This window comes from Annulohypoxylon truncatum (assembly GCF_022578515.1).
Source record: "Annulohypoxylon truncatum strain CBS 140777 unplaced genomic scaffold F4807scaffold_6, whole genome shotgun sequence".
NCBI lineage: Eukaryota > Fungi > Ascomycota > Sordariomycetes > Xylariales > Hypoxylaceae > Annulohypoxylon > Annulohypoxylon truncatum.
Genome location: NW_025953792.1, coordinates 453,247 through 472,008, shown reverse-complemented (window position 1 = coordinate 472,008; position 18,762 = coordinate 453,247). Strand labels below are relative to the sequence as shown.

At 50.3% G+C, this 18,762-nt stretch overlaps 8 protein-coding genes across 8 annotated transcripts; 4 read left to right on the top strand and 4 right to left on the bottom strand.

Moving 5' to 3' along the window:
* Positions 1-463: 463 nt before the first annotated feature.
* F4807DRAFT_413916 (ADP-ribose pyrophosphatase) lies at positions 464-1,696 on the bottom strand. The gene is made up of 5 exons (XM_047996918.1): positions 1,452-1,696; positions 1,364-1,398; positions 948-1,258; positions 879-894; positions 464-818 (listed from the first exon to the last, which is right to left on the bottom strand). Exons 1-5 carry the CDS (start codon positions 1,491-1,493, stop codon positions 593-595), a joined length of 630 nt encoding a protein of 209 aa, XP_047857177.1. The 5' UTR covers positions 1,494-1,696; the 3' UTR covers positions 464-592.
* A 346-nt stretch (positions 1,697-2,042) lies between these two features.
* F4807DRAFT_450287 (putative monooxygenase) lies at positions 2,043-3,554 on the bottom strand (the record flags this gene model as incomplete). Its single annotated transcript, XM_048000110.1, has 4 exons — positions 2,043-2,297; positions 2,351-2,747; positions 2,839-3,439; positions 3,518-3,554. 4 exons carry the CDS (start codon positions 3,552-3,554, stop codon positions 2,043-2,045), a joined length of 1,290 nt encoding a protein of 429 aa, XP_047857176.1.
* A 724-nt stretch (positions 3,555-4,278) lies between these two features.
* Positions 4,279-6,520, top strand: F4807DRAFT_413909 (vanillyl alcohol oxidase). The gene is made up of 2 exons (XM_047996917.1): positions 4,279-6,054; positions 6,123-6,520. The coding sequence occupies exons 1-2, from the start codon at positions 4,573-4,575 to the stop codon at positions 6,240-6,242; spliced, it is 1,602 nt and encodes a 533-aa protein (XP_047857175.1). The 5' UTR covers positions 4,279-4,572; the 3' UTR covers positions 6,243-6,520.
* On the bottom strand, positions 6,255-7,885 carry F4807DRAFT_413899 (DUF171-domain-containing protein). The gene is made up of 4 exons (XM_047996916.1): positions 7,766-7,885; positions 7,591-7,712; positions 6,589-7,520; positions 6,255-6,519 (listed from the first exon to the last, which is right to left on the bottom strand). The coding sequence occupies exons 1-3, from the start codon at positions 7,793-7,795 to the stop codon at positions 6,641-6,643; spliced, it is 1,032 nt and encodes a 343-aa protein (XP_047857174.1). The 5' UTR covers positions 7,796-7,885; the 3' UTR covers positions 6,255-6,519; positions 6,589-6,640.
* Positions 7,886-9,245, top strand: F4807DRAFT_413898 (thioredoxin). Its single transcript, XM_047996915.1, has 3 exons — positions 7,886-8,243; positions 8,311-8,753; positions 8,823-9,245. Exons 1-3 carry the CDS (start codon positions 8,171-8,173, stop codon positions 8,979-8,981), a joined length of 675 nt encoding a protein of 224 aa, XP_047857173.1. The 5' UTR covers positions 7,886-8,170; the 3' UTR covers positions 8,982-9,245.
* F4807DRAFT_413896 (Rsm22-domain-containing protein) lies at positions 9,241-12,027 on the top strand. The gene has a single exon (XM_047996914.1). The coding sequence runs from the start codon at positions 9,360-9,362 to the stop codon at positions 11,787-11,789; it is 2,430 nt and encodes an 809-aa protein (XP_047857172.1). The 5' UTR covers positions 9,241-9,359; the 3' UTR covers positions 11,790-12,027.
* A 285-nt stretch (positions 12,028-12,312) lies between these two features.
* On the top strand, positions 12,313-14,688 carry F4807DRAFT_472197 (uroporphyrin-III C-methyltransferase). Its single transcript, XM_048002997.1, has 2 exons — positions 12,313-12,881; positions 12,945-14,688. The coding sequence occupies exons 1-2, from the start codon at positions 12,578-12,580 to the stop codon at positions 14,408-14,410; spliced, it is 1,770 nt and encodes a 589-aa protein (XP_047857171.1). The 5' UTR covers positions 12,313-12,577; the 3' UTR covers positions 14,411-14,688.
* A 278-nt stretch (positions 14,689-14,966) lies between these two features.
* F4807DRAFT_450282 (amino acid permease-domain-containing protein) lies at positions 14,967-18,672 on the bottom strand (the record flags this gene model as incomplete). Its single annotated transcript, XM_048000109.1, has 7 exons — positions 14,967-15,270; positions 15,386-15,631; positions 15,703-15,897; positions 16,611-16,748; positions 16,830-17,227; positions 17,291-18,371; positions 18,641-18,672. The coding sequence occupies 7 exons, from the start codon at positions 18,670-18,672 to the stop codon at positions 14,967-14,969; spliced, it is 2,394 nt and encodes a 797-aa protein (XP_047857170.1).
* Between the last annotated feature and the right edge of the window lie 90 nt (positions 18,673-18,762).

Genomic DNA, 18,762 nt, shown 5'->3' with positions numbered 1-18,762 from the left:
TTTAACTGTCAATTTCTTGTGTATGTGACATAGGCCCTTCGTGCTGTCATAGTCATTGCCTACCTAGCTACAGACCTCAGGAGGCCCGTAGGACATGATTGATGGTTGAGGACTGAGATAATACGCAAAAGAATAAACCCCTTAGGTGCCGCTTTAGCATACATCTCGATTAACAGGGGTGAATGTATTTTCACCCCTTACTCGAGAGCTTACAACAGTATTATGAAACATAAAGTTCAAGGAGTCGTTATGACTAACTTAATGACTTCTTAGATGAATGATATAATCGAAAGCTCCAGATATGGAAACTGTAGCTATGAACCGCGTGGAAGGTGGCGTTATTGACGCATAGCCTCCCGATATATTACATCTGCGATAACATGAATTAGGGGGTGTGGAGGTTTAATGCTGAATCCTTCTCTGGTTAATACAGCCATTCCAATGATATTTCGCATGCTGCATGATTCTCGAAATGATTTGATTAATCTATTCTAGTTTTATCTGTGAATGGCCCCTGAGAAGAGACATGAGTAAGTACGGACAAAGACATTGTTTGCTAAAAAAACTTAGACAACAATGCTTAGTGCGGCATTCATTCAATTGACCACATCTTCGACGTTTCGAGACCTTCAGCAAACACGCCAAGCTTACCATCAATGGCAAATCCTTGAGATTCCAACTTCCTCAATTCTTTGTACAAGTCACCCAACGGCACCCAGAAAGTCTCGATGAACTCGCCATCCTCTAGCTGAGGCTTCGGATTTTGATTCTCTTCTTTAGAAGTGTCTACCTTGAGGTGGATAAGAAAGTTCTTCGAGCTACGTGAATGATCAGTTCGTCAATCATCATATGCGAAAATTAGAAACAGAGGACTTTACCCCGAAGATGCAGGAGCTAAGAAATGATTAGCATACGGATTATATTGTTGATACGGCAATTGAACTTACAACTAAATAGAACAGGTCGTTTGCCTCCACGATCCAGCACTACTTCGCCGATGTAGCCCGTTTCCTCTCGTAATTCGCGCAAAGCTGCTTCCTCAGGGGTCTCGCCTTCATCGACGAGACCGGCTGGAAACTCAATGACGATTTTGCCTGCCGGTGCGCGGAATTGCTTCTCTAGAAGAAGTTCTGGGCCGTTGGATTTCTGAGCGATCACGACCATCTGCACAGCATCCACAATACTGTCTTTCGGCCGCCCAGAGCGTTTCATCGCCTCCCACGTGCGGGGTTCGCCATTCTCATCTTCGTATGTAATCCTGTGAAGTTTTAAAGTCAGACACGAGAAAATAAATATTCAATCATTATACAATGGAAGATGGGATATATATTCTGATCACGTAATCTTCGGAGCTATGACTAACTTCACAAGATTGAGCCATTTCGCATCTTTATTGTCCTGACGAAATCCTTAGCGAACCCCTTTATGATTGAATTCGCCTATGCACGTACGAGCAACTCGGTCGATATAACCTTAGCTATACGTCCCGACATCGTGGAAAGTGAGAAGTGTTAGGGTGAGGGGTCGTTGTAGATTGAAAGAATGAACCGAGATCCTCGAATTTTTGGTGAGCTTCAAGAATTTGCACAGCCACATATTGTTGAGGCGTCAGGGGCTTAGCACTCAGTATACCTGAGGACGAGGTTGAAAGGGGCGAAAGGTCAAGGAAGTGGGAATATTTAGATGCAATTATATTAAATAGGTAAACATTGTTACATACGTAGACCAAAGAGAGTCGCGGGCTTCTATCGAGAGAAAAGGGGTGGGATGAGCCCCTATATTAATATGCCAGCCACAGCGCTTCTAGGTTACTATTCCATGGATTACCCCTTTCGGCAACTCACTTAAACTACTAGTAGCGATAGACCAATGATAGACGTAGATGAGGTAATGCAGGAATAACGGGATAGGTAATACGTGAACTCCTGATACCTCGAAGGACTACATGAAAAACGTACGTCACCTCACGAACAATCATTATTAAATATGCATAGGTAGGTAGATATTCAAATTACCATGTTTAATTCAAGCCAACAGCTGGACTAGCATAACGGCGTAATCTTCCCCGTCTTCAACTCCTCCTTAACCAGCGCCGACACCTCATCCCAGCGCTCGAGCGTGTCCGCCTCGGCATCGAAAGCATACAGCCACCTATTGCGCATCTTGACAGACTCGGGGTCGATCTCTACGCCCTCGTCCACATCCTTGAGCGCGTTGTGCCAACGGTCTCTCAAATCTTCCCCGTTCGTCTGGCTGGCCCTGGTCCTTGCGAATCTCAATTTCTCGTAACATCTTGTCTACGCTCAATTAGTCAGACTAGACTTTTCGTAGAAGGTACGATTTTTCTTACCGCTAGTGGAACATTTCCTTTCTCGGCCAACTTTAAGCAAACTGCCAGCACGCCTGCGCTCTCCGTCGCCTGGCTCGCTCCTTGCGCGCTGGTCGGTAGGTGAGGATGACAACTATCTCCTAATAGCGCGATCTTATGACTCTTAGACACCCAAGTCGGTAGCGGGTCTCTATAGCAGATTTTCCAATCCAGACAAGCTTCTGTCTTGTCGACCGCGGCACGTATGCGGGGGTCCAGGTCCTGCAGCGATTTCTTGACCTCGTTCATATTGCCTTCTTGGAACCACGACTCCTTGATCACCATATCCGCCTCGTGCGAGAGCTTGCGCGTCACGATCCAGTTGAACTCGTCGCCGTTTCGAAGCGTGTTCTGGACTAGATGTGTGTCCTTGCCAATCCTGTATTTTAAACTTAAGCTCTTCATTCGCCCATCGATGCCCATATAACCCAAGAATTGAAAAAGGGGCTAGGGAGATGATGCAGACATACCAAATATTAACACAATCATGATCCACAAACTCGCGACACAGCGGATCCTCCCGTAAATGCTTTCCGGGGAAATACGCCCTATAGCACGAGTACCCGCTACTCTTCGGCGCATCCTCGAACCCCAGCACTAGCTCCCTGGCGCGGCTCTTAATGCCATCGGCACCAATCACAATATCCGCAACATCCTCCGCGCCATCCGCGAACAGCACGCTCGGCTTCGTCTCATCGTACGCGACGACCTCCCGACCCATCCTGATCTCGATGCCCGCGTCCTTGACCGCCTGGATGAAGGCCTCGTGGTAATCGCCGCGGTGGCCGATGTACCCCGCCATGTCCATGAGCGGCTGCTGCGCGAGGATCTTGCCGTCGTGCCAGCGCCGGATCTGCATGTCCGGCGCCTGGTTGCCGATGCTCGTCAGCTTGCGGTACAGGTCCGCGCCGCCCCATCGCTCGAGCAGCTTGAGCGCGTTTTCGCCTAGCCCGAGCGAGTCGCCGAGCCGGCGGAAGCCTTTGAGCCGCTCGTACACGACGACCGAGTGCCCGTGGTGCTTGAGGGCGAGCGCGCATGCGCATCCGCCGAGGCCGGCGCCGATGACGATGGCTGTGGGGTTGGCAGGTTTAGTAATGTTTCTTATTTCTCAATGAATGAACAGTCAAATGAATGCATTACTTTACTCACCCTTAATAGGCTCCTTTCCAGCACCGTTTACAGTCATAGCGAGCGACTTCTAATACTGTTACATAAGTTGTTACAAGACGTTTTACTCGAAACTGGACATTTCCCCGAGACATGTCCTCGGGGGTTCTCCAATATTTAGCTGCAGGTTGCGGAGTCCTCGATATTTGTTCATGCCGAAGGAATCCTACATCAGCAGGTCTTCGCCGAGATACATTACCGCCACATACGTATCAAACTAACCTATTTTGCCATGGCAAATAGGCCTGTTGTGACGGTAGATTCTTCTCGACCCACTTCTCCGGATTTTGTCTCCTATTTTGCAGGATTGCCGGGATCACTAAGCTTTGCTAAGGGGCATCTCTGTTCCCAGTGTCCCAGAGTATACGGCACATAACTGCGAGTACATGTCTAAAGATAAAAGAAAAGACGTTTATCGAAGCCGAACGCAGTTGATGGAACTAGACATTGCAATTCAGCCTTATTGATATCATCTGCATCACATACCTCATCTATCACGCGTAGACATGGGTATATATAGCTCACCGGTCAGAGAACCTTGCTCCCTTCGTCTTATATTTAATTATTTTCAATGTCCTAAGGTTAACCGCCTATTAACGGTATGTGACATCGTCTGTAACGTAGACCGGTCCCTAAGGAGTATTAGCTATATAGTCGTAAGGTGTATTGGGTGAGGCGCATATCCTGATTTCAAGACGAGCATGCGGCACACACTATTGTAAGGATAAGAATCTGACATATCACCTTGTTAGAACATTACTAGCATGATCTTCATAAAAACACCAATGAGATACCCCATGGGGGATCATCATTAGCACGGGGTTGCATCTGCCGAAGGTTCCCCAACCTCAACCCCGCCTATAACAACACATTGTCCCGCTTTACACTGGGGAAACTGGGAGCGGAGTAAATGGTAGGAACTATTGATGCTAGAGAAATAGTGAATAAGAAGGTGAAGAAGTTCGTAGACGGTAGGTGTGACTTTGACGATAGAGGAACTTCGGAAGAGCTTAGACAAGTATACTACCACAGCTATCATGACGGCACGAACCATCCCAGTTATCATCCCGTCGTTAAAGGAGAAGCATAGCGGGGCGCCGGCACGACTGAGCCAGGAAGCTAAAGATGCGCATGCTCGCTTGTATTCCAACCGTACGCTCCCAGTCAGTCAGCAGAGGAAGGGTCCGGTTCGGCTGCCGCCAGATGTGTCCCTAGAGAAATTCGAGACCGCGGTCAAGGAGTTGAGGGCAGAAATAGGGGATGAGAATGTTGAAGTTAACGATAAGCCGCTAGTGGATGGGTGGTACATGGAGCACCCAAACACTCACGATGCATTCCATATCGCGGATCAGGAAGAACTCGTCAGTAGCGCGACGGTGTACCCCGGATCGACGGAAGAAGTCCAGGTCACGGTTCGCTGGGCTAACAAGTTCGGTATCCCTATCTATCCTATCTCCATCGGCAGGAATCTAGGCTATGGAGGCGCAGCTCCTCGTATGCCTGGGGCGATAGTCGTCGACCTTGGTAAACGGATGCACCAAGTTGTCAACATCGACGCGGAGAACGCTAGCTGTGTTGTCGAGCCTGGTGTGACGTACTTCAAGCTCTACGAGGAAATACAGAATCGAAAGCTTCCGTTATGGATAGACACTCCCGACCTGGGCGGCGGCAGTGTATTAGGCAATGCTATTGACCGTGGCGTTGGCTATACGCCGTACGGCGACCACTTCGCAAACCATTGCGGAATGGAGCTCGTCCTACCTAACGGTGAAGTATTGCGTACGGGAATGGGCGCAATGCCGGGACCAGATGGAGCGGATAATCCTACCTGGCAATCATTTCAACATGCGTTCGGCCCAGCCATCGACGGTATCTTCTCGCAGAGCAATTTTGGAATCGTGACCAAAATGGGTTTCCATTTGATGCCTGAAACTGGACATCAGTCCTACTGCTTCACTTTCCCGCGCGATGAAGACTTCGAGCACATCGTAGATATCATTCGACCCCTAGCCCAGAAGCGCATACTGGGGAATATTCCTCAATTGCGCCACATTATCCAGGAGCTCGGCGTTACCGGTGGACGTAAGAAAGATTTCCACGATGGGACTGGTCCAATGACTCGTGAAGAGATCCGATCTGCGGCCTCCAAGTTACCTCTTGGCGATTGTTCTTGGGTCTTCTACGGGACTCAATACGGACCGCCGGAGGCCATCGCCGCGCAGCTGGAACTCATTAAGGGAGAGTTCGGAAAGATCGCAGGCTCGCGATTTTTCTTACCCACCGATCTTCCAGCCGATCATTATATACACGCCAGAGCCTCGGTGTGCAGCGGCGTGCCGGTTCTGAGAGATCTAGATTGGCTTAATTGGGTACCTAATGGTGCTCATTTATTCTTCTCGCCAATTGCGCCAACGCGTGGCAAGGATGCTCGCGCGATACATGAGCTAATCGTAGCAGCGCATCAAAAGCACGGTTTCGACTTGTTTCCGACGCTGTGTGTAGCTGGTCGTGAAATCCACGTAAGCATCTCTTCGCCCTTGCCTCTTTCCAGCTTGTATAGACCGCTAATGAGACTCGGATTGGTTAGTATATCACGAATATCATATATGATAGGGCGGACCTTGAAGCTAAAAAACGCGCCATACGTATGTGTCACCTAATAGCCCTCTTTGAAGAAGTGACAGTTGAGGTATTACATACATGCTAACCTGATTTATAGGTCTCATGCGTGAGATGATAGATCAGTGCGCCGCGAGGGGATTTGGTGAATATCGCACGCATCTCCTGTTCGCCGATCAGGTAGCTAGTACATACAACTGGAATAATTCGGCGTTTATGCGTTTCAATGAGACGATTAAGGATGTATTAGACCCGAACGGGATTCTCGCCCCGGGCAGGAACGGCATATGGCCCAAGAGGTTCAGGGGAAAGGGATGGGAGCTGAAAGTTGATGATATTGACTTCACGACGATTGGGCCACGTCCCTAGATATTTGGTATATCAACAATAGAAATTCAGAGTGAAATTAGCAGAATGGGGTATCGGTTGCTTGCCGTCAAAATGCAATTGCTGTTGCTCTAGGGTTCCTAACAATTGCCCAGTCGCTTATTTCCCATCCCAAAGCTTTCTCAGACCTGCCAATCCAATGAATAAAGCCTCATCTGTTCTAATCGTTCTACTTCCCTGTCCCGGCAGGATGTTGACCCAGTGATCGAATAACTCTTTCGTTCTCCCCTTCACAATTCCCATGCCGTTTAACTCTGGGTCGTTTTCTGCTGCATATTCGAGACCTCGAGGACCACCGAAGACAATGAGGAGATGTTGGAAGCTTACGCAGTCCCTTTTCTTCTTATCCGGAAAGGCCTCGGGTATAGAGAGACCGCGTTCTGATGTGCCGATGCTCAGATCATATCCTCCTTCGTAAGCACACTCTTCAAAGACAGTGGCAAGTGAGCCGCAGCGCCTCACAGAGTAGCCCCAATAGTAGCCACCTTCTGTGCGCGGCGCACTAGGATCCACCGGTTCTGCCTTTGACGGGTCGCTCTCGTCGATCTGAACAGTGATACGGGTCTTGGGCGGTACCTCGTGACTAATAGTAACTGGTTCCTTTCTCCCAACGTCGACGAGAGTACCCTTCCCACCCTTTGGCATCCCTGTTGTAGTTACGCCTTCGCAGTAAGGTAACCAGTCAGTTTGATGAGGGTGCGAAGGTATATCCAAGCTCGCCATGAGACCAGCCTGCTTTAAGTTGGGATGTATCGGTAGCAAGGTTCTGCGCATAAAAGGTGGCATCTCTAGATACTGTAGAAGATGATCAATATACCCGCACGGGTCTACATCACCCGTGTAGCTAGCCGGATCGACATTTTTAGCTCGGGTATCTGGATGAGAGTCATCAAAGATGATGACTTCATCTATGCTGAAGACAGCAAGGGCACGTGCTATGTGTGAAATAATGCCAGTGCGTTGGTCATCACGACGACAACTGCAGATGTGATATTTAGTAGATTTCCAGAAAGATAAGGAGAAGAAGAAGAAGAAGATGCATGACATACGTTGATAATACGCTTCCGGGGATAGCTACTGAAAGAGTCCAGTCTCGACCTCTGGATGGCTTGAAGAAAGCAGTCGGCTTTGATGTATCCACGTAATCGCCATCTTTTGTAAGTCGACGTTTCTTTAGACAAATTAGATTAGGACTTAGCAAATCTTAAAATCTGAATGGCTCACCTTTTGCCTATCATTACCATATTCCGCCATCGTAAGTACGTAATAGGAAAAAGTGAGGAAGTTACGAAATGAGCTCAGATGAATCGCATTTCATTTTGGTGGTGAATCTTGAAATCTTTAACTGAAATTGACTTCCGGATGTTTTGCCGGCAGAAACTTACCGCCCCACTCACCACCTTCCACGCTTGTCTAGCCCCATACTAAATGTTTGACTAAGGAATGGTACTAAGGTACATCCTAGGCACATACCTAATGCCAATTTGGACAGCTTTATCCTAAGAACAGCCGTTCGTCATCGGCCGCCATCGTTAGGTCCACTTATAACCTAGAAACCATCCATCTTTCTATCAACGACTTTGACGACTAGGTATTCTACACCTGCTATCAACAAAAACAATAGCCAAGATGACGGTAAACATCAGTTCTTCAAATGAGTGGCAACGTATCTTGGGGTCTTCGACCATCGTGGTCACTGACTGTAAGTCTTCACTTGCCTTGTCGCATCGTCGCGATCTCTCATAGTTGCTTACAAATGACGCTTCTAGTCTATGCCGACTGGTGCGGTCCTTGCAAGATGATCGCTCCCACCTTTGAATCGCTCGCGACGAAGTACACTAAGCCTGGCAAGATCACCTTCTGCAAGGTCAACGTCGACAACCAACAATCCATCGCTCAGTCCCACGGCGTGCGCGCGATGCCCACCTTCCTCATCTTCAAGAACGGTTCCGTTATAGAGACAATACAAGGCGCGAACCCGCCGGCCCTGACGTCTGCTGTAGAGAAGGCTGTTAAGTTAGCCGGTACCAGTGCGCCGGGCGCGTCATTCAAAACCCCTGGACGAACTCTTGGAGGTAGCCCAGCTTCCTCTAGCACACCCGCGAGACGAAGTGGCCAGGCATTCGGTGGCCGACCGTGGAGATTCAGCCCATTTCATTTCTTCAATGCTATCGTGACTTTCTTCGGATTATACTTCGTGTCACTCTTTTCGGTAGGCTTCCTCCTATTTCCAGCTTTCGTCCCGTGGGATATGTCGCATGGTGCTAATGATACAACTCAGTTCGATGCATACAAAGCAGCCGAGAAGTCACAGTTCAACGTCAATAGCCCGAGCGCACCACCGACTTCCGCCCAAGCGAAAGGTGGCCAAAAAGTGGGAGGGCAGGGCGGTTCTGCTCGGCCTGGCGGAGTTAGGACGTTGGCCGACCTTGGGAGGTAGAAGTATAATCCACCAAATTGGTTGTATTAATTATCTGTGAAGTGTAAAGTTAGGTTCTACATAATACATACCTGAATTGACCTCTTGAGATGATCAGCTATATCATTCGTCCTCCATTTTCAATTGTCTTTGCATACAATCCTTATCGTCTTATCAGCGAGGGTATGCGGGTGCATGGTTTCGATGTGGGGGCGGCCAAATTGACAATACCCGCCATTTTAGTGGACAGAGCGACCATGGGTTTTTAGCTAGCACGTTAGCGTCTAAATCTATGAAAAAAAGTTGCCCACCGTGAACATTTGCCATCTCTTCATTCCACCTTCTGCTCTATTCAACTTCTTGAGGTACGGGATATCAAGCCGGTGGCAATCGGGCACAATGTTATCTGCTACGAGGGTCCAAGGAGCTTGCCCCCAATGCAGACTTCGTCTGCTCAACTTGTTTGAAAACGGCTTTGCTGGTTTGCGACCCGATCCACCGCGATCATTATCCCGGCCGATATCCAACGTTAGAAGTCTATCACTCGGGCGGAAGAATAATGTCCGCTTCTTCTCAACAACAAAGCGCAAGCTTCAGGATGTTCAACCTACAGAGACTGAGTCGCAACCAAGTGATATCGAAACCACAGTACGACAGGCAAAGCACGCATTTGGCGATACTTTACCAAAAGGCTATTTGAACGAAGAGGAATACAAGCTTTACGAAAGGCTGTATGGTGCTCCTTTACGAGAGACCCGACCAGAAGATGTAGGAATATCCACTTCTGAGTTCCAAACTGAAGACTTGCCGCGAGACCTGTCACAAAAGGTACTGCTTCGGGAAACAGAGGATGGAACGCTAGAGGAATTCGTATACGAAACGGATGTCCCAATCTCCCCCCCAGAAGAGTCGAGTGAAGAAGCAACGGATCTTTCTCCAGTTGAGGCTGCAGAATTGGACGAGTTACCATCCGAAGCCGGGTTGACTTATATAAATGCCGTGGCTAAGAATGAAAGAGAATATACTGCCTTGTTGAGGCTACAAAAAGATTTTGAAACCTCTAGATTGCGAGCCGCGGAAGAGGACGAAGTCGATGACGAAGAAGAAGATCCGGCAGATGAAGAAGAAATGGAGGAGGAAGAAGATGAATACGAAGACGAGCCAGATGCAAGATTTCAACCTTCGATGAACCGCGTTCACGAGTACACGAGAATAGGTGAATGGGGACCCTATCCTAGTACTCTCCACCTTCCCAAAGCAGATTTTGTAAATCCCATTGGCGAATTACTCAATCGAACAGATATCAAGCATGTCAAAGAAACGGCAGAGAAAGTCTTTGGCGGTGTTGGGCTGCCTCATTCAGTTGCTACTCCCCCGGCGAGGAAGAATGCGCCACAGAATCCAGTAGCTATGGAGGCTAGTCACCACAAGATGAGCGAGATTGAAGCCGATGCTTACATTGCAACAAACTTACCGGGAATGTATGCGTCTGTTATGAGCATACTAGTTGAGATTCGAAAGCGTCTAGGCTCGGAATGGGTTTCTAAACTCATATCTAGAAATAATGGCGAAGGTCCTCGCGTGCTCGATGTCGGTGCAGGTGGAGCTGGTCTGGCAGCCTGGGAGCAAGTTTTGCAAGCTGAATGGGAGATTATGTCCGAAGGGGGGAAGAGACCAAAGCATGGACCACCAGGAAAGAAAACAGTTGTGGTTGGATCTGAACATTTACGCCAACGAATATCGCGATTTCTCGATAATACCACATTTCTCCCTCGGCTACCCGACTATGTGCACTCTGGTCACCAACCCGACCTATTGGACTCTGGCGGCAACCCATTGCCCAAAAAGAAATTCGACGTCATTATCGCTTCTCATCTGATGATGCCCATAAAAAGAGAGTTCCAACGCAAGGCCATGTTGGATAATCTGTGGGAATTTCTGTCGCCTGAAGGCGGTGTCCTGATCGTGATGGAGAAAGGCCATCCACGGGGTTTTGAAGCGGTAGCAGATGTTCGTTCCCGACTGCTCAACGAATTCATTGTCGCGCCCGGCTCTGGTCCTCTCCCCGAGTCTATTGAAACAGAGGACCAACGAGTCCGCGAAGACGGCATGATTATTGCTCCTTGTACCAATCATAAGGCATGTCCCATGTACTTGACACCAGGACTCAGTGGTGGGAGAAAGGATTTCTGCCACTTCAGCCAACGATACATTCGACCAGCGTTTCTCCAGAAGGTGCATGGAAGCACGCATCGTAATCACGAGGATATTAATTTTAGCTTTGTCGCTATTCAACGTGGAAAATTACCTGACATGGAGGCAACCCCCGTCCCTGAGGATGCAGCAGATATGGCTGAGAATGCCTTCAAGGGATACGAGAATGCGACGGAACAGCCCAATCCACTAGCACTCCCTAGAAACATTCTCCCTCCTCTTAAGCGCCGTGGTCATGTGACGCTCGACCTCTGCACACCCCACGGAAAGATCGAGAGATGGACCGTTCCTAAAAGTTTCAGCAAGACGGCATATCACGATGCGCGCAAGGCGCAGTGGGGAGATCTTTGGGCTTTAGGGGCCAAGACCAGAGTCCCTAGGAATATCCGACTCGGAAAAGGAGGCCCGGTACCTAATGACGGCGGCGTACGGGCTCGCGCGGCTCAGGGAGGAAATAAACCAAGAGTCATTCATCTTTCAGCCAACTCGGGCGGTATATACAGCGCTCACGAGAAAGTCAAGGTGCACGGCCCCGCGGAGAGGAGGACTAAAGGAGGGAAGAAGGCGAAGGTACAGAATTTGCTGAAGGAGCTTCGCGAGGATGGATTCAGCTAAACAAGGTCACAATTGTGAAAAGTCAAAGCTTGCGTCAAACCTCCCAGAAATTGTATTATTACTTATAAGTCTCGCCAACGACATGTATATAAGCCGGGAAAGAAGTCTGTTGTAGTCACAACTTAGTCCATTCAGGAATTGCCGTCGAGGAAAACGCAATATCAACCCAGTTAAACTATTCATGCGCATCTAGTATTCGGGTATTTGAACATAAATGAATAGATAATTTACCTGACGCTTGAGACCCCCCTATCACAACCTTCGTACACACGATAATAAGCAAGACTCGTAGATCTCCGATCAGGTTCCGCGGAAGTCGGTCCGCGGCGGTTCAAACTATATGCAAAACGTTGGCTGTGATTGGCCAGTTAGCAAAATAGCGTTATGAGGCGCGATTGCGTCAGAGCTATGCCCCTCCAAAATCTCCCCTCGGACCCGCTAAACTTTTGCTGGAGATGCTAAAATCAACTAAAATGACGGGAATCGGTCGAGACTCTTTAAAGACTTTTCATGCTTCGCAGTAGTTTGCCGCATGGCGACATCGCTTCCAGTCGCAAATAACTTCCTAGCTTACCCAAGTACTAGTTAGATATCCTATTTTATTCGATGCCCTGGACATTTTCCACAGGAAAATGTTTAATATGAATGTTATCTTATTTCCTCCGTGATGTTCTCATCTCCTATCTTTGTATAATCCACCATATCTAAATACTTGAATACTTAAGTGAGACTGAGAAGCGAAGAGAAGGTTTCATGTGTTGTATGCCTCAAAAAGGCATTGACCAACCATGACCACTCACGTATCAATGCTGACGGCAACGGACGCCCGGTCTCATATTCACTTAATCGTCGGCTCGAACCCTCTCGCGGCAGCGCGGTGCGGACAATCGCTAAGCGCTGGGGCATCGCCTATCTTGCTTGTGCCAGAAACGGCTGAGCTACACTATGCGCTACAGAAGCGCATAGACGACGGTGAAGTAAAATGGATAAAAGAAGCCTTCAGGGACGAGCATCTCTTTACTCTCGGACGAGAGGAGATAGACCATGTAGTCGATGCCGTATTCGTAACTTCAGGGCCTAGGGAACCATTGAGTACGGCCCGCTGCTAAATACCACAGTCGTCATTCCGTGAGCTATCCGCTAACAAGAATACAGGCGCTCACATATCAACTGTTTGCAAGCGCAACCGCATCCCCGTAAACGTCGTCGACGCGCCACAACTCTGCACCTTCTCCCTCTTATCCACGCACGTGGACGGCCCACTGCAAATCGGCATAACGACGAACGGGCGCGGGTGCAAGCTAGCATCCCGGATACGCCGCGAGGTCGCGGCGTCGCTACCGCCGAACCTGGGCTCCGCCTTCCTGCGCCTCGGCGACGTGCGGCGCAGGATACAGGAGGAAGACCACCTGCTGCACATGGCGCTCGCCGACGGCGACGACGTCGACGACTCGGTGGACCAGCTCGCCAGCTTCAACAAGCTCGTCACGGAAGCCGACATCGACGCCGCGAAGAACAGGCGCATGCGCTGGCTCGGCCAGATCTGCGAGTACTGGCCGCTGAAGCGGCTCGCCGCCATAACCGACGCCGACGTGTCCAACATCCTGCAATCGTACTCGGACCTCTCCTCATCCCCTTCCCCCCCCTCCTCCCTAAACAGCGCAACCAACAACAACAGCAACAATACGCCAAGCCCGCCGCCAAAACGCGGTCGTATCATCCTAGCCGGCTCCGGCCCCGGACACCCGGACCTGCTGACGCGCGCGACGCACAAGGCGATCCGGGCCGCGGACCTCGTGCTCGCGGACAAGCTGGTGCCGGCGGGGGTGCTGGACCTGGTGCCGCGCCGCACGCCCGTGCGCATCGCGCGCAAGTTCCCCGGCAACGCGGACGCGGCGCAGGCCGAGCTGCACGAGATGGCGGTCCAGGCCGCGCGCGAGGGGAAGACGGTGCTTAGACTTAAGCAGGGCGATCCGTACGTGTATGGGAGGGGGGGTGAGGAGGTGGAGTTTTTTAGGGGGCACGGGTTTGGGTTGGCTGGGGATAGAAATTTGGGTGCAGAGGGGGGTGGGGAGGGGAGCGTGGTGGTGTTGCCCGGCGTGACGAGTGCGCTGAGCGCGCCCCTTTTCGCGGGCATCCCGAGTACCCAGCGTGATGTCGCGGATCAGGTGCTGATCTGCACGGGCACCGGGAAGAAGGGGAAGGCGCCGGTGCCGCCGGAGTACGTGCGCTCGCGAACGGTGGTCTTTCTGATGGCGCTGCACCGCGTTGGCGGGTTGGTGGCGGAGTTGACGGGGTATATGGACTCGGAAATTCGGGATGAGACGGGCGAGAACAGGGAAAAGGAGGTAGGGGAAGCGAAGAAGCGCGTTTTATGGCCGAGAAACACGCCCTGCGCTGTTATTGAGAGAGCCAGCTGTCCCGATCAGCGCGTTATTAGGACGACGCTGGATAGAGTTGTCGAAGCGGTCGAGCAGGAGGGGAGTAGGCCTCCCGGATTGCTGGTCGTCGGCGCGGCGTGCGAGTTCTTGAATAAGCTTGACAAGGGCCAGGCTTGGCGCGTCGAGGAGGGGTTTAGGGGGCTAGATTTTGTGGGTGATGGGTTAGATTTGGGCGAGTAGGGTGGCTGTGGGAAGAGGTGTGACGATTTAAGGTAGGTATGAAAAGATGTTGTGGCGGAAGAGGAGAAGATATAAGGGGGGGGAAGGGAGTATGTGTGAATGGCTGCATTGGCGTTTAGCATTCGAGCGGCGTCTGATATATATGTCCTGAATAAGGTATGATTCATTTTATCAGTTTCAATATCCTGAAAGAAGCTTTTTTGATTCTCAATCTATTATTACGTTTAACCAATCTAAGCAGGAATCATTTCGGGGCGATAAAATAGGAGTTTGCATCCACATTTTTAAGTCGGAACCTGCGGCGGATCCAAATTCTACGAACATGTATCTTACCTATGGATGAGTTAGTGACTAACAACTTATGCATGATATTATGAGACTCTGATTATATTCTTATAGCTGACTTGTATATAATAGTAATTCGTATAATATAGCAATCTACCCTCTGCATTCCTTCACCCGTCATTAAAGCGTACATAAATTTCCTATTGTACACTTTCAAACCACATACATTCCTCTCATCACGATAGTGATTACAGGCAGCAAGCCAGCCACCTTAATCCCGATCATCAGGATGAAAGACCAGCGCGCGAACCTCGATGCTCTCGCGCTTCGGCACGTCGTCCGCGGTGCGCGGGTCCGAGAAGGCGGTGTGCGGGACGCGGCGCGCGCGCCCGTCCGTCTTCGAGTCGAAGCACTTGATCAGCAGCACCTCCCGCGGCGTCAGCCCGCTCTTGTAGTACCACCGGTGCGCCGGCGAGTACCGCACCGCGAACGTCTCGCCCTTGCGGTTCGGGTAGATCAGCGGCACGGGCACGAGCTCGGATTCGCTGACGGAGCCGGCGTCTGCGATGGCGAGGCTGTGCGAGAGTGGGTTAGTTATTTAGTTAGGTTAGGTAGGTAGCTTATCGCCGGCTCGTGTCTCGTCGAAAAGGGGAAGGGGGAAGGATGGGGAGAAGTGTGGGGACGGCTTACGGGTCTCGAAGGACGGTCTTGATGGGCCGCCACACGTTGATGATCTGAACGCGGCCCTTGAGCAGTTCGGCCGCTTCCTCGGCAGGGAGGTGGTGCGGCACACGCGATAGCGACGCGGTATACGTCTGGTCGATGTGGACCCGTTGGACGGGACCGCGTAGCTGCGCGCCACGGTCCGCGGATCGCACGTCGGCGGGCTGACGGCGGATGGTGTGGTCGAAGATGAAGATCTTGGACGCACCGGTTCTGTTCGTATCATAAGTAAGCTGTGCATACTTGTGTAGTTATGTAAGTCCCAATATCCAAAGGCAACCTACACATCCTTGAGCAGCTGCTCGGTCTCCGGATAATACACGGCCTTGATGTGCTCGTCGTCCACGAACTCCGTCTCCTGAGCCACGTGAGGGACGTACTGGAATCCGTTCTTGTCGAGCGTGTACTCGGACTCACGTCCTCGAACATCGGTTATATGGACGGGGTGACTCTCAATAGGACGGTCGTAGGTGCTGGGCCTGTCGGAGTAGGATGGATGTGGAGGAGAGCCGTCCTCGTTGTCCTTGTGGTAATTCAGGATCGTATCGACATCAATTGTCGACTGGCTGGTCGATGACGGCGAGACTTCGCTGGCCGCGAAGGTTGGCGCAGCGCTAGGGAGCTGGACGTCAGGGGAAGCCATTATGTAGGTACTTGGGTATATTGTCGTAAGTATTGTTGCGAGTGTAGTAAGCCGATGTATCTCGATAAGGAATTGAAGGTCGACGGGAGGCGAGCCCTGGTATTCTTATACTCATCTATCTGGGAATAGGTCGCCCTTGTCTTCGCTGGATGCTACCTCATATATACTTATCAGTGATGCAGTGAATGACCTCCCAAGTTAGGTAGACGGCATAATAGCTCTCCAAGCTTCCCCGCAAAAACGGCAGAGCACGCAATACTCCGGTGAGCATTGCGCAAGTACCACGGAGGATTTAATGATAGGACGTCATACGCCCAGCGGTTGATACGAGTGCCGGCATTGACGCATCTAGGCTCCTGTGGGTGGGCACTGATTAGAAATGATATTCTATTTGTAAGCCTGTCCCCTCTTTGCTTTCTGTTTCACGTTCTGTTGCTCCGATCCAGCATGACATTACATCCTTTAGAGTATATGGGGCTTGCAGAGGTAATTACTACTGAGTATTGCGTCCTATCGTCACACATGTATAGTAACGCATGGTACGATTACTCGACCCTTGGCACGCGCGTCAGCACAGTGATAGCCGTCCCATCATCTAACACCTCTTGCTTCTCTTCTAGTGTATATCGTCCGATTCGGGGTAATATAACTGTCCATACTAGCCAGTATAACACTCCGAATAGGAGTCTGTAAGTTTGTCAGCCTCCATGATTAGAAATGCGTACGATGTCGCCATCGGTGCATTGTGTAGGATAGGTTATCACTTACAAACCAACACTAACAACAGCGTACGTCGCATACCAGAGGCCATCGGGTTTCGGGTTTGAAGGCGGGAAAAATGGCGCTGCAAGAAGAGCAAGGCATAACAGTATCCTGAAGACGACGGCCGGAATCCAGGCTTTGAAGGGTCTCTTCAAGTCCGGTCTCTTGTATCGCAGCCAAACGAGACCTACAGAAGTCGCTAGTGCGAATATTTGACCCGGATAACCCTCCACTTCTAATATAAAGGAGTAGACTTCATCTGATGGTGGAAGTATAATAACGAGGACGGAGGGGATATAGTGCACGATGAGGCCGCCTAAGGGTGAGTTGAACGGTTTCGTCGAGGACAAATATCTCGCAAATGGCAAGAATCCGGCACGGGCAATTTCTTGGTTTAGACGAGCCTAGATTTAGTTAGATTCCCAAGTCTGCTCATGGGCCTGATATGTCTTCGACGGAAGTCTTACCACCGCAAATGTGACTACCATCACGTTCCCTACAGCTGAGAGTGCGACAGCTAGGGGTAGAAATCTCTTGCCAATATTTGGGCCGAAAGTGCGTTCGAAAAACAAGGCGGCAACCAGTTGACCACTTTGCTTGATATCGTCGATTGGCACCACAGCGAAATAAGCCAAGTTAGCTAGCAAGTAAAGGAGCAATGCCGTAAAAAGGGCCGTGAGCGAAACAGACTTTAGTGTCCTAACCGGATCTTTGACTTCATTCATAACATTATTTAAATTCGAAAGGCCGGCGTAAGAATAGAAGACTTTGAAGAGCGATGTCGCGATAGTTCCAAGATTCCAGTCGCTTCCCTCCCATAGCCCTTCCCAAGAATGCAGTTTCGTCGGTTGGATATCCGCATCTTCCTGTTCCGGCCTGAATATCACGACGTAGAGAGCTGCGAATACCATGAACAAGACCAATCCCACTTTAATCCAGCCTAGGAAGTTCTGAATACGTATACCAGCCTTATACCAAACGCCGTGAATAATGGTGATGACCGTGATAACCGCAACCGCGAGGGACTTCTTCGAGAAATCGCTAGGCTCGGCGTCGAATACGAAGTGCACATACTGGCTAAATATGATGCAGTTGCTTGCGGTAAACCCTAGAAGCACAGCTTGGACGGCGATCATGGTGGAGGCGAAGAATCGAGGCCAGGGATAGGTAAACTCGAGATATACTTTATCGCCGCCGGACCGAGGCAACATGCAGCCATATTCCAAAGACACTGTAAGTCCACATGCCACTATGATAGCACCCAGGATCCAAATAGAGAGCGAAAGACCTATGCTCCCGACTGAGGTTAGGATTACTCCCGGAACCGCAAAGATGCCGCTGCCAATAACCCTAGATATGGCGATAATATAGGCGCTCTTCCAGTCGATGTTCCGGCCTAGAACGGATTCTTCGGGTAAGACGTCGTCCTCGATATTCCCGTATTCGGGTGGCGATGATGGACCGTCTTCTTCGCCATCATCGGTCGGAGGTTTGAAGATCGAAGACTGTGTCGAGGCGCGATCTATCGCATCTCCTCCTAACAGGGGACTATCTTCGCCGTGAGAAGTAGCCATATTTAGAACTCGAAATGATTTCGTTGCCGGTCGCGTAAACTAAGCGATGAGAATGGTTCTATCATATTCCCTTGATGTAGTTGACTAGTCGATTCTTCAAGGTGGAAGACCAAAATCCATTTCTATCATTTTGGCGATGATCGAAAATGACGCCTTAGAATCCATCTGACTTCGGAATGCGTGATCTGCTGACAAAGGTACGGCTAGAATCGCCGTTGCGCAATCGTGTTGTTTCACTTTTACCACTCAGCCCTGTTGACGTTCTCGCACGCCATATCCCTTACCACTTGCACCACACGCATCACCCACACCGACCCGTGGGGTGCCCGTGCTGATAACCACTGAGCGTCGCCTGAAGTCGCTAG